The 13,425-nt window shown below is 42.9% G+C and overlaps 1 protein-coding gene across 9 annotated transcripts in view; it reads right to left on the reverse strand.

The window, feature by feature from the left end:
• Positions 1–1,181: 1,181 nt before the first annotated feature.
• Positions 1,182–13,425, reverse strand: part of mbnl3 (muscleblind-like splicing regulator 3) — a 33,605-nt gene continuing 21,361 nt past the window's right edge. For 2 of the 9 annotated variants that reach the window (XM_062523968.1, XM_062523969.1), the window contains exons 7-10: positions 13,020–13,173; positions 11,754–11,813; positions 10,439–10,534; positions 9,033–10,304 (exon numbers count right to left, since the gene is read on the reverse strand). In XM_062523968.1, coding sequence (XP_062379952.1) covers positions 10,141–10,304; positions 10,439–10,534; positions 11,754–11,813; positions 13,020–13,173 — 474 coding nt within the window. In that variant the 3' untranslated portion in view covers positions 9,033–10,140. The other 7 variants (XM_062523973.1, XM_062523975.1, XM_062523971.1 and 4 more) reach the window with 7 other exon arrangements.

Below are 13,425 nucleotides of genomic sequence, written 5' to 3' on the forward strand. Positions count from 1 at the left end.
ACCGCCTGATGATCTGTATGTTAATTGGTCATTCCAAAAAATATGTCCATTCTCATTGGCCTACTTTGCGACTGGGAGGGCCTTCAGAAAATGAGGTCGTACAGTTCATGAAGATGTGATGTTTGTAAACTAGTTGATATAATGTTTCAGATTTAACTAATGATTTGTAACATTTTTGTGTTCATTGAAAACACTTTCATAATGCATTTGCATTGTGTGATGAATAATTGAATTCCCAATTTCAGAGTTTTTAGTGCAATGTCTATGAAATTTAGTAGGTTAGTCAATAGTCAATACTTTGTAGGCTAGGCTAGATATCAAATATCTGTGTGGAGCCCTGTTTAACTAATCAATCAATATGATGGCCTAACTCTGAAAGTGTAGCGTAATTATGCCTAATTGATTGTTAAATATTTAAGTCAGGGATTAACTTGTTAAAACATATTTGTTGGGTTACATTCCATGACAAGACAAAATAGAAAATGCATTTTTAAATCTTTTCAGTAGTTCAGTACTCTTACATTAATTGGAATTTGTGGGCCAGTGTCAGTGATACCTATAGGCAGCGGAAATTGCAATTTTCTAAGATGTGTGGCCAAACATCACCCTATATCAATGATTGAAAAAACACTGCCAGCCTGTCATGATTCTGATCCAACACAATGTTGACAAACACTCATGCCTTGCTTACTCAGTGTTAAGGGGGTCAACGCTAATTAAAGGCATTTGACAAAAAAAAATCTCCTTAGCATAAACACATGACCACCTTAAATACTTTAGCTCTCTATTGTGTCTTTAAGACATGGGAATTAAGAATGTGTGAAGGTAAATCCTGAATTAAATACTGTATAAGGTCCTTACTCTGGAATGCTTCTCTTTTGAAAAGAAAATAGATGTTACTAACATGGTATGGGTTTCAGTGTCCAGAGTGCAGACGTTACGGCTGAGTTGCTGTAGACATTTGGACACAAATAAGAACAAAGTGACGCATACAGGACGGGCCTAGACAAGTCACACTCACACGCATAGACCCTGACACACCACTTCCCTCTATTGTTCTTATTGAACCTGCTCTACTGTTGTTCACCTCTGTGAAGTGCATTCATGAATTTGATCTAAAATAAATATAAACATGCTCTGTCAACTTGAGATTGAGGAAATGAACACAAGCTACAGATAAATTGCCATAAGTGCTTTATTAAAACGTCCAACAAAAACATCAGAAGTAATGTATGCATATATCTAGATACTTATTCATAGCAAAAGAGATTGGCATGAAGCACAGTTGTTTAGCACATACAAGTACGACAAGCTAAATAGAAAGAGAAGCAGTTTAACAGTAAGAGTAAAAGCATTCAGTTTCACTGTGTCCTAAAGTGGAGGAGAGGGGAGTCTGTTATGTATGGCTTAGAGACAATGTGGACATTCTCAGCTTTGTTCAGCATGACTGCAAGTTACGGCTATTCCCAAAGAATACATTTAAAGGGACACAACTTGTATGGACAGTTGGGCAATGTCTCTAAAGTAATTTATTTGAATTTGTTGGCTAAATGACTGTTTCTAGGTGCAAACTCTGCAAAGGATCTTTAGGGTGTTACTCTTTAGGGCCTTACCAGGTGTAGAAAACAACTTTCTTCATTTAGAGTGTGTTCTCTTTTCAGAGCTTAGGCACAAGAGGACATGTTACTGGGGACTATGTTTTTTTGTTTATTAATTATACACAGTGATGGAAGTGATTTCAGCACGTACTTCAATTTGCATGTTTTTATTTGCATGTATTTAAGGAATAACTCAACACCTCCATACTGTCCACACTACTATATGGACAAAAGGCCTTGAACCGTTTCTACATGGCCCAATGGTGCACTGACACATTGCAACCAACAGAGACTCAGCCCCTCCTCCAATTCTAGGACAAGTGCCATGGCAACAAAATTTATTGGCTTCCAAAGCAATTGAAAAACATTAAATGTACACGTTAAGCACTAGCAGAGCCTTTTTTCTGGATGTGTAGTTCTTGTGTGACTGTTGTTGATATTGAATTGGTTGGTTGAAAGCCGATGGCAAATCCACTGTTATATTTTGTGGAGAGTTGTCATGAAAACAATAAAACATTAAGTAATGTAAAATAAAATGTGAAAAATAATTCAACCCCCTGTACAAAAGACAATAACTCAAGTTCACTGTTTGTGTGTTTGTCGCAATGAGCCCATAGCATCATCTGATCCCAAGCACCTATTATACTGTATGTTCCAATTTTAGCCTGCAGGGGGCAGACCAAGATTAGCAATCCAATCATAGGCCATGACTTCAGGTCTTCAGTATGGCAGATATGTTAGTTCACCCTCTCATCTTCAGAAAAACTACTCTCACAAAAACAAAACTGATCACTGGGTCGTGTTCAGAGAATACAGCGAGACAGTAACAGGTGGCTCTTTGGTTTCTGATGTCTGGACACAAGTCGCCTAGTCTGAAAGAGTTCGGTTTTACAATCCCTTTTCCAAACACCTTCAGAATCAGATTTAGTTCAGGGCACATTGCGCACAATGATCTGTTGCAAGCTATGACAATCTACAAAGCTCCTTTGACACAAGTGTATCCAAACATCCCTTTTTTCAGTGAGAAAACCATGCTTTTATGAACAGTAAAAGGGCAATAGCAAACAGAACAAAAGACAAATCCCTCAAAACCCAGAACAGCATCTATCTCTTTAACAGCCTATTAAAATGACCACTGTTTACCTGTATTCCGACCGATATAGTCAGTTGAATTATATCAATTTGCTATATATATCTATGTATATTCAAAATAAATTCTGAGTATTTTGACTTATGTACATAAGTGCAATCAAGGTGAATATCACACATTCGTACACTGACGGCATCACAGCCAGTGCCACTGGCTCCCAGCACAGCTGGGCGCAGACTGGATGGATCAAAGGGGAGAAGGAGACCTGGCAATGGGATATGCATTCAGACGACCACGACAGGCACTGACAGTGACAGCTGTCCTGTCCACAGTAAATGGCCAAGTATAGTGAGATATGCTCTGTGTGATTCCTTATGTGATTAGCCTACTATTATGGAAACATTTCCATTTCTTTGACGTAAAATGAAACAAGTCTCTCTTCCCTCGATCCAACCCATCAATTCAAAAGCTCAGATGCTGCATACTAAAACTCCCACTTTGAAAACAGATCAACACCCCGTCAGAACATAAAATAATTAGAAAACCCCAAACCAAAACAGATAACATATGATCTCCCCAGAGGGCCTTTGGATATTGTTTTCACCTTTTTGTACTTACAAAATATTCAATCACTAAATCCCAGACTACACATTTCCTTTCTGAATAAGTTAACGTTGTACATTATTTCAGTTTATGTGTGAAAAAATTCACAATTAAGATATACAAAGGTAGCCATGTTGTAGTTTTGTTGCCATAGCAACAACAACTTACTATCATAAGTAACAATGACTCTATCATTGTATACATACAAATGTATATATTTATGTTTATATATTTCTTAATTCTGATTTTCTTATACTACAGTCTACATAAACTATTCATGAAATTGGGTTATATCTCAGTCATGCAATGAGAATTTTTATGATGATGAAAGAAGATTTTAAATGACAGAAATTTCACTAACAATTCATTGTCTAAAAACAGACTGATTCTTGGCTAATAATTAAGACAGAATGTAACAAAAATACCACTGTGAGAAACACATGGGAAAACATGAAAAAACAAATCTATTTCTCATATTTACACTAAATCATTCTCTAGATAACTACTGAATCTTGTACAAGTAACACACTTCTTAAAAAGGTAAGTGTACTTAAAACTTTAAGCCCCCCCAACGAGGCACATTATTTTTTTTGTTTGTTTCTTTAATCAAGTATTTTGTTATTTCCAGCTGGACAGCAGTTGGAGAAGGCATAATTCTCACTGAGAGAGAGAAAGAGGGAAAGCGAGTGGAAACAGTGAAGGAGAGAGAGGAGAATCCCACAGCTTGGCAGGACATTAAGATCCAACTAAATTCATTTGATGTACATAGTAATAAGCTTCCGAATTTTAGTAACTGAAATTAGACAATTTGTTTTTAAATGACAACATCTCTGAACATCTTTTTGAACAGTTATTTTCAAGACGAAAACATATTAGACTTATATAATGCAGATTTCACATATTTTACCAAAATAATTTTTAGACACATATAATCTACCAGATACTCATGACACAGTAAATTGTCTTTCTGTGGTTTTGATTTTGTTACCCTCTAATCAGTTACAATGTGCTCAAGCCCCTTTCTTCTATTCCTAGCTTGTCTATCCACTCACAACAACACACTAGGTATACTGATTACATGGGACCTACTTGCTGCTCATAGCAAATTCCACAGGCGCAACAGGGCCACGGTCTCACAGAGATGCAGTGTCCAGCCATTTTAGCAACTTCTTTCCCCCAACAGAATGCCCTCTTTCTCAATCTCATCTGACATTCCATTTGTCCTAAATGTCACATTCAAATATGCAGATAAGGCCCTTTCTGGATGTCATTCTAGGAGTCAACCTTTGTTAGCGAAGCCATTAGAACCACATGCTGGGTCCATCTCTTTCACTTGCACACTTCTGATTCACTCCCTAAAATGTCCCACTGCTGTTTAGAGTCCAGTGACTTGAAAGCAAGGACACACCAACTGTTAATGAAACCAACTGCTCTTTCAAAAGAATCCCAAAAAACACCAAATAGACAATAACAAATTCAACCTGATTCCAAAATCGGAACAAAACGGTACCTCTCAACAAACAAGCCACACATTGACATGTTTTGGACATCACCTAGCCTATTAGCGACACAGGGGATATAACAATGCCTCTATCCATAGATGAGTGCATGCACTCTCACACAAGCTGAACAGGAGGGTGTTATTGTGATCAAAAACCCATATCAGTCTGACAATCTCTCACGACATCTAAGATCCTGTTCAACAAGATAATAACACTCAGCGGTGGCAAATTCACCAGGCATCCCAGCACACTAAGTACAAGAAGTGATTCAGAGTGACTGATATGTCCACCTTATCCTAAACCAAACGTGTCTAGTTTACAATATTGTTGAGCTTTATTTCCATGTGCAGTGTTAGGACTACTGACCTAAAAGTAGTCTAAATGAACAAGTTAAAAATGGCGCTCCTGTTGGCAATTGCACTGTTTTTTGGGGGGATATTAATAACTAAAATGCAATAAAATGACAGGCATCAGGGAAACTGATACCTGGGAGGATGCAGATCTGTTGGCCTATACACTAACATCAGCCACCTACCCCACCTTTCTGGGCACAGAGGCGTGAGTAATCTCTACAGTACATTCTAGCTTAAATTAAGAAGGGCAGCTCTGCTCAAACTTCTTGTGTTGTGGTCACACAATCAGGGGCTCAAAATCGCATATTTATGCGCATGTCTCTGCCAGAGCGAAGCGGTGGGGACAGACAAACAGATTGCGACTCTCCAGGGCATCAGGGGACATGGCACACGGCAGAGATGGCTCTGCCCTGAGAAAAAAGGCTCGTCCACTGCATACGGTCAGGGGACAGACGCACTCAGGACTGCGAGAGGAGAAAGGAAAAACGGACAGTGCAGCTCAGTCAACCTTATGCCCTTAGATGGGATGTAAAGGGGCACATTTCTATATTCATGTTTTAAAACTAGAGGAGATATTCAGCTACCTGAATAATATAATCCATGCAGAATTAGTCTGCAATGCTGGAATCTAGAAACACTGATTTTACACATATTAAGACATACTCAGACATCGATAATCAGCTGCTTAAGGCAGTTAAAAGGTATGAGCGACATTCCAAGACAGACCTACTGTTCCAATGTGTCTGCCACATTCTAGTTCTGTTCAATAACTATGGATGCATCATCTGTAACTCATTACCGAAGAACATTCTTTCATTAAATTTGGAATCGCACATACACAAAAGACCACATAGTATTAGACAATCATTTCAGATCAACCATTATTAAATACTTCATTACGAGCATTGAAGACAATTTGCTGGGAGGCTTGTGTTAACGACACACAGGAATGCACCTCGTGCAGCCAATCGCTACAACATGCAGTCCTGTGTTTCTATAGCTTACAACTACACACGGACATGGACAAACCCTCCAGCATGATGTTTTTGTACCCATACAACTGCAGTTGTATTCCCAATCATCAAGTGCATTGTGGGTCTGAGTTAATCCATAACAATACTAAAAGGGAGAGACAGAAGATATCAGCCCATTCATTAAGAGCTCATCACCCAAAGGCACAAACAAATTGACAAAAATGAAGCCTTCCTACCTCCTGGCTATCTGCCCTGGATGCTGTTTTGGAATAGGTACTTACAATCATAGCCTAATGGAAATATGATTACAAACAAAACATTACCAAGAAACAGTATCAAAAAGAAGAGGTGTTCTACAGCCATTTTGAAATGTAAACATGACAATGCTCTTTCAGGATCATTATTTCATTTTGGGCAACCAAAACAACAAAAGGTAAAAATTCCAAATAAAATTCGCCGACATCACCTAAAACACCACAAAAACAAAAAGGCCTCAGGGACTCATCTCAGAATGGAAAAGCTTGGAACACAGGCACACGGTCCCTTCACATCCATCTTGTTTTCTGCTCTCGGCCTGTCAGGCCTGTGTGCTGTGCCATCACGTGACTGTGCCTCAAGCTCGCTTGCTTCTCCTGAGCCCTCGCAGGCTGCGCAGGAGGGTCCAACGCTCTCACCAGTGTGCACTCATGGGTCACTGTGAGATCCATCAATCATCTGTGTGTCTGTATGGCTGTAAGGTCTGGAGAGCTCCGCTTTACCTGCTGCAACATCGCCTCGCTTTGGGGGAACGTCATCTTTGCATCAACATGGCTGGCTTCCTTTAACAGTTGTGGGCCCAAACATAGGTATTGCCTGTGATAGTTTTTCACAAAACCTTTGTCGATGTGTTGTGTTTTTTTTTTTTTCTTCTTTTTTTAAATCCACAATGTGAACGTATCAGAGATGGGAGAGTGGGGAGGTGAATGTATGGCCCCTTCGGGGGAACATATAGATTAGGCACATGTTTGCTGCATTCCATTTTGCGCTGTGCTCCTGGGCACAGGGCGTCTAACAGGCTGATGGCGTATTAACTGGAGTTTCGGTTGAGGCCTACTGGGCTTAGGGTCATGGGGGCGGCCACAAAGAGTTTGGGGACGGGGCAGAAGTAGGTTTCCATGGGAATGCACTGGAGGTCAACTGGGTCGGCACTCAGAACCTCGGAGGGGTCTGCCAGAGGAAAAGACAGACAGACAGACAGGCAGAGAGAGAGAGACAGAGAGAAGAACAAAAACAGAGATAACAATTACACAACTTATTCAACATACTACATTTTCATAGCTTTACTGCAACAACACTGTATTATGTCAGTGGGGTAGAGGAGGGGTGGGGGATATTCAAATGAAATAAAAAGTTAAGACATCAGTCTGATTTGTGGTGATTATTATCAATTTCTGTGATTCTAATGGCTTTTAGGAGGAAATTGTGAGAGGCCTATCATCTGAAATATCATAAAATATACATGTTGTGAAAAAGATTGCATCCTATTTTTGCACCAGACCCAAACCATTTGGTATTTGCTTTTAAGAAATAATTGGAACATAAAAGCAAGCAAAGCAGGAAATGAATGCTGACTCCCTCATTGTCCCCCGGGATGTGGTAGGGTTATATGCAGCCAAGAAAATAGAACTGAGGTAGTAGATTGCAGCACAGCAACTGCAACAAATCACAGTCTGACATGAGGTCATTTGCTAACTCAAAATTGAGTAAAGAGAAAGAATAAGAGAGATAATACAACATTATCAGCCCATCCCTAATCCATCTCTACATACTGTACATCACTGGAAAAAAAGATATGAAGATATTAGACAGGCAGTGTGGCTTAAGCTCAGAATCAACTTAGAGCAATAATGAACGCTTACGTCAAAACCAACTAATACATAGATTAGTCTAATACAAAGATTATGACACTTCAATTATGAATGACAATAACAAAAGAAACACCACAATAAACATTTAGTTACATCCTAATGGCTAATATATTATCACAATAATTCCCATTTCCTATTCCGATCGACCATTCCATAGGGGTCTGGATTACTGGTTGAAGCGCTAGCTTTTCCTGATAATCTTCACTTTTTGGTTTCCCTCTATCTTTCCCAAACAGTACAGAATCACTTACCATTAACCTTGTCCTAACCATCCAACTGTGCCATGAACACACTATAAACACAACCAGAAAACAGGCGGCAAAAAAACAAATCCAAAAGCATAGTAGAAAGAGAAAGAGGGCAAAAAGAATAAGGGTCAAATGAGCAACATGGATGTAGGGGTACAAGCACACAGTGGCGTTCTCTTGACACCTCCACCAGAGAACACAGAGAGCGGGACAGCAGCGTGAGCATGCAGACACACAGAAAGCAACACGGAGGTGCTGAGCTAGAGAGAAGGCCCATCTGTGATCCATAGAGAGCTTAAATCCAGCAGGGCTCAGGGTGTTTTCAAAAGCAAAAGAGCACCATCCACCCAGGGGGATCTAAGACAGGTCTCCTAGAGACTAACTCCCAAGGAAATATTTGGATGGCTGTGCCAAGGTCTCGTAGGTTAAAAACTAAGGCAACAGAAACAATAGTAAGGAAACCTGGCAATACTTTAAAACACAAATACATTTGAAGGAAACTGGAATCCTGAGCTGAAGAACAGATGATAAGCGTTAAGGAGATAACACTGGGTTTCTTTACTTCAAAGTGACTTTAATAATGCGTGTTCTCTATGGACCAAGGTCTGAGGCCTTACTGCTAAAATAATAGGAGAGGCCAAAATGAGGGGGCAAACCTGATTGGAGGCTGCTGACTCGGCAAAAGGAACATTGGTGATTGGGGTCGTAGCCGACGAAACAGTGGAAGTGGAGGCACCGTGCATCATGGGAACTTTTTTCAGGCGAGTCAGACGAGAGACGGAGAGGGGACAGGGGAGGAGGAATGTTGTGATTATCATGACCAAATATGACAGAGGAAGAGGGGAGAGAGACATGGCAACAATCCAGCGACATTGCCAAGATGGGAGTTTCACTCACAAACATGACATGCAAGTCAACTTAAAAACAATGACAAATTACATCATCTGTTTCCTTTGGACAAGAACAGACTTGTTCCACCAGAAAGTACATCTTGCACTGTAACTGAAATGGCAAGAAAATATGGGAATAACATATTATCATACAATTCAATCAGACAGGTATCTGAGAGTTGTATAATGATGAAGCATACAGGGAGCATATGTATGGTGGTGCAGACAGATCAAAGGGTGCAACTCAAAAACACCAGCAGCTGAGCATCTCGTCAGAGCTACGATAACAACATGACCCCCTTAGCCCTCTCTCTGAGGGAGACCACACTACTACTAAATATACGCCACTCTCAAATCCTGCTCTTTCTCATCCTTGGAATCTTCTCATTTACATTATCTTTTGTCCGTCTGACATTTTTCTGACATTTCAGTATGACAACCAGGGGCAGAAATGCCAACTGTCCACTCTACAGGAACTTTAATACGAGGCTAACATTCTTAGTGTTCAGAAATCTGTAAGAGTAACATACATCATGCAATGCAGTGTATTATCCTATCATACACAAGACAACATACTGTATAACACTCCTTTCAGCTGCACTGCACTTGTTACACTTTTTCATGAACTATTCTGCACTCTTGCCAATAAACATATGATAGTTACTGGTCCAATATTTGTTTAAGACAGTGATATGTGCAGCATAATTTCATTATCTTCAACTCTGTGGCTGCTTACATGTCATAGATAAAAATATTTCTGCATAGAGAATCTAATACTGAAAAGTTGCAAAATGTAACACTGAAAAAGAACATAATAATGTGACTAAATGGATGATATCAAAGAAACAGCAAATGCCAACACAAAACTGATCGGTAAATAAAACCAGCCAACAGACAGCTCATATAACATACACCCATACACACATCCACACACAAACAGACCCACTGACTAAACCCTGACCTAATGAGGTCCCTCTAAACCACCAAATGAAACGGGCTCAGGTTCTGGAACACCCCTGAACAGCGCGGCCACTCTGGCCGTGAAAGAGGAGAAGGAGCTAAAGGTCCAGCGCCAGCATGTTGGAGTCCAGTCAAGTCCAGTGCTAAAACTGGGTGATGGCGTGGCCCAGCCTGCACGCCTGTAAGGCCGACGCGCTATATTAGACCTGGACTCTGGGAGCCTCGGAAGACAAACACTAGAGAGGAGAGGAGTGTGTGTGAGCTGGGGGGATCAGGAAGGGGTGGGGGGCGGGGACCTGGACACTGCCCTCACCAGCATGTCCGGGCATTGATAGGAGGCGACTGTGGGGCTGCCTGCAACTGTTCCAATCCCTCCTCTCCCAGCGGCTCTCTGGGGGTTTGAATAGCCCTACAGATAGAGTCAGCAGGGAGAGGGAGACAGGGATGGAGGAGGAGGAGGAGGAGGAGCAGAGAGAGAGAGAGAGAGAGGGAGACAGGAAGCAGGTCTTAATGGCAAAATGAACACCACCCACTGGTAAGCCTGAACAATCCCCCTCTGGCTGCAACCTCCTCTGCAAGCTGGGATACTCATACACAGGCACTCTCGTGTGTTTGTGTTTGTGTGTGTGTGTGTGTGTGTGTGTGTGTGTGTGTGTGCACAAACACACACACATGGACACACACACACACACACACAAACACACAAATGCACGCACACACACACAGTCAAAAAAGCCAAGAAGGCCTGGCCAAGCACGCAGACAGACAGATGGACACAGACAGACACTGACAAAATGCCTGCAGAGATGTGTGAAGGCTCCACCTCACCTTACCAACAGAGACCCTCTGGTGTTTTTATAGTGCCAGTGCTATCAGTGTCTGGTTAGTGATATAAAGCCATTTAAAAAGGCAAAGGTAACTGATGACTGAATGTTGTGTACATTAAATGTGTTTGTTTTGATTCCTCTGCAAATAAATGTACTGTTCCAGGACCTGTCAACCTTTGACTATTTGGCAGCACAAGCTGAACCGACAACAAACTGCTACTGAGTGTCATGCACAGCGTGGCGAGTTCAACAGCAGCATGTCAGTCAGAAAGCAACACGGCGCACACATTCACTCCACTCTCATTACAGTATCTGATGCATGCCAGCTAGCAAGGAGAGCCCTAGAACTGGGGCTCAGATGGCTCACTGGGCCACTTTCTTTTGCACCGTGTGTGTAAACAGAAACAAAGCTCCTCTCGGATTAGTGCGATAGCCACATATTTTCTCTCCATATGGACAACACATGGGGAATGACAGGTCAGGTCATGGGATGGAATGGAAGGATTTTCTGGGCTTTAAAACAATATATACACACTAGCTAACCAGAATAACCAAAACAGTAAATACACTTGACATACAATATGGAATAAAAGCCAATGTGTAACAATTAACATTATGCTCACATGAGACTTATAACATTGACACAAACTCACTGAATTCTTACGTTACTATACAATATACACATGTAGGCATGCATGGTAATATTATGAAACTTTAGTCATTTGAATGAGATGCTTAATTGTCATAGGTTCTGTGAGTCTGCCAGAGAGCCTAGAGACATCCCCCAGACCGCGGGCTTACACTGAGTGGGGGCAAAGGACGTACCAACACCTCCAGAGGGACTCATGCAGAGGACTGGGCCTTTCCCATCAAACGCCCAGAGGTGAGAGTGAGGAGAGATGAGAGAGGACAGAGGAGAGATGAGGCAGGTGGTCAGAACATGAGGATGGGACAACAGGGCATCAACAACATCCGGGTTAATGTGACAGAGGGAGACAATGACACACAGTCACGGAGGGGTGACAAGATGGAGGCACGGAGATGCAAAAGCACAGGCACACTGAGGTGGGTGGATGTAGCAGCCAGAGAGCCATGTATACACCTATACCTGCATATACACCTATGGCCCAAGCGGTGTCGTGTGTTAGCCTGCGTGTTAGCCTGCTGAGAAGCTGCGATGCTAATGCTAACATGGCTTGGCGCTGCAGCTGGCAGGTTCCCCCGGGCCGGGTGCGTTAGCAGAACGTCGGGGAGATGAAGCGCTCTCATCTGGCCTGATCACACAGGCTTTGGCTCCAGATGCAGACCTGCAGTGGTCTCTCAGGCCGGCTGTGTTTGTCTTGGGCTGCTGTCCTCCAGGAGGCTCCCCGCTACAGGACACGGGGGAGTTGGGCTTCTGCTCTACAGAGCTTACGCTGCTAATCTCTCTCCCCCCGTACAGCGCCACAGTGTGTGTGGGGTGTGTGTGTGTGTGTGAGAGTGTGTGTGTGTGTGTGCGTGTTTGCTGCAGTGGGGCATCTGGAGATGACGGAGTGTTGCAGGGGACCAATTAGCGAGGCGTGCATGCATCGACCAGAGACACACACACGGGGAGAGACAGAGGGGGCTGGAGGAGTGAAAGAAACAGAGATACAAAGTGATCAGGACAGAAAAACAAGAGAGAGGGAGGGTGGGAGGAGGGAAGGAGAGAGACAAAAGGGAGATAGAGATAGATGCAGAGCAAAGTGGGAGAGAGCAGGAGGGGAGAGATAGAAGAAGAAGGGAGAGAAAAGAAGAAGCGGAGGAGCATCACAAGTCTCCGGCGCAGGAAGCCCCGCAGGCTGTGCATGCATGCTGGGTGTGGCTTTGATGTGACCGCGCTGCTGCTGCTGCTGCTGCTGCTGCTGTGTGCGCCTGCTCACTGGGACACTAGGGTCCACACCAGGAGAAGCGGCGGCGGCGGTGCGTGCGTGCGGAGCATTGTAATGCGCTGCGTGGCGACGCTCCCACAGGCCCCAGATCAGCTCAGCTCAGCTCAGCGCGTAGGGCAGGGGCGGCCCCCGTCCGTTACAGCCGCGCGGGTCTCACCTGTGGGGATGAAGGCCTGCTGCTGCAGCTGCATGTTGGCCAGGGCTTGCTGGTAGTGGAACATGCTGGGGTTAAAGACGGCAGCCGACGCTCCGTTGCTCTTCTCCAGGGTGGGCCTCTTTGGGAGGGCCTGCATCGAACCTGGAGGCAACGCCTGGGGACAGAGAGAGAGAGAGACAGAGAGAGAGAGAGAGAGAGAGAGAGATCATGGGGATAAGAAAACAGAGAGAAATACAGTGAGCAAAACAACAAAACAGGAAAACACATAGGGGCAGAGAGAGAGAGAGAGAGAGAATATAAAATGAGAGATAAACACTCCAGATGGGGTCTCAGGAGCTCAAGGTGAGACTGGATCAGAGGATCAAAGCTCACCTTCTAAACAGCATCCTGAGTTTCACAGAATCTA

Source organism: Sardina pilchardus, chromosome 21 (genome assembly GCF_963854185.1).
Source record: "Sardina pilchardus chromosome 21, fSarPil1.1, whole genome shotgun sequence".
Taxonomy (NCBI): Eukaryota; Metazoa; Chordata; class Actinopteri; order Clupeiformes; family Clupeidae; genus Sardina; species Sardina pilchardus.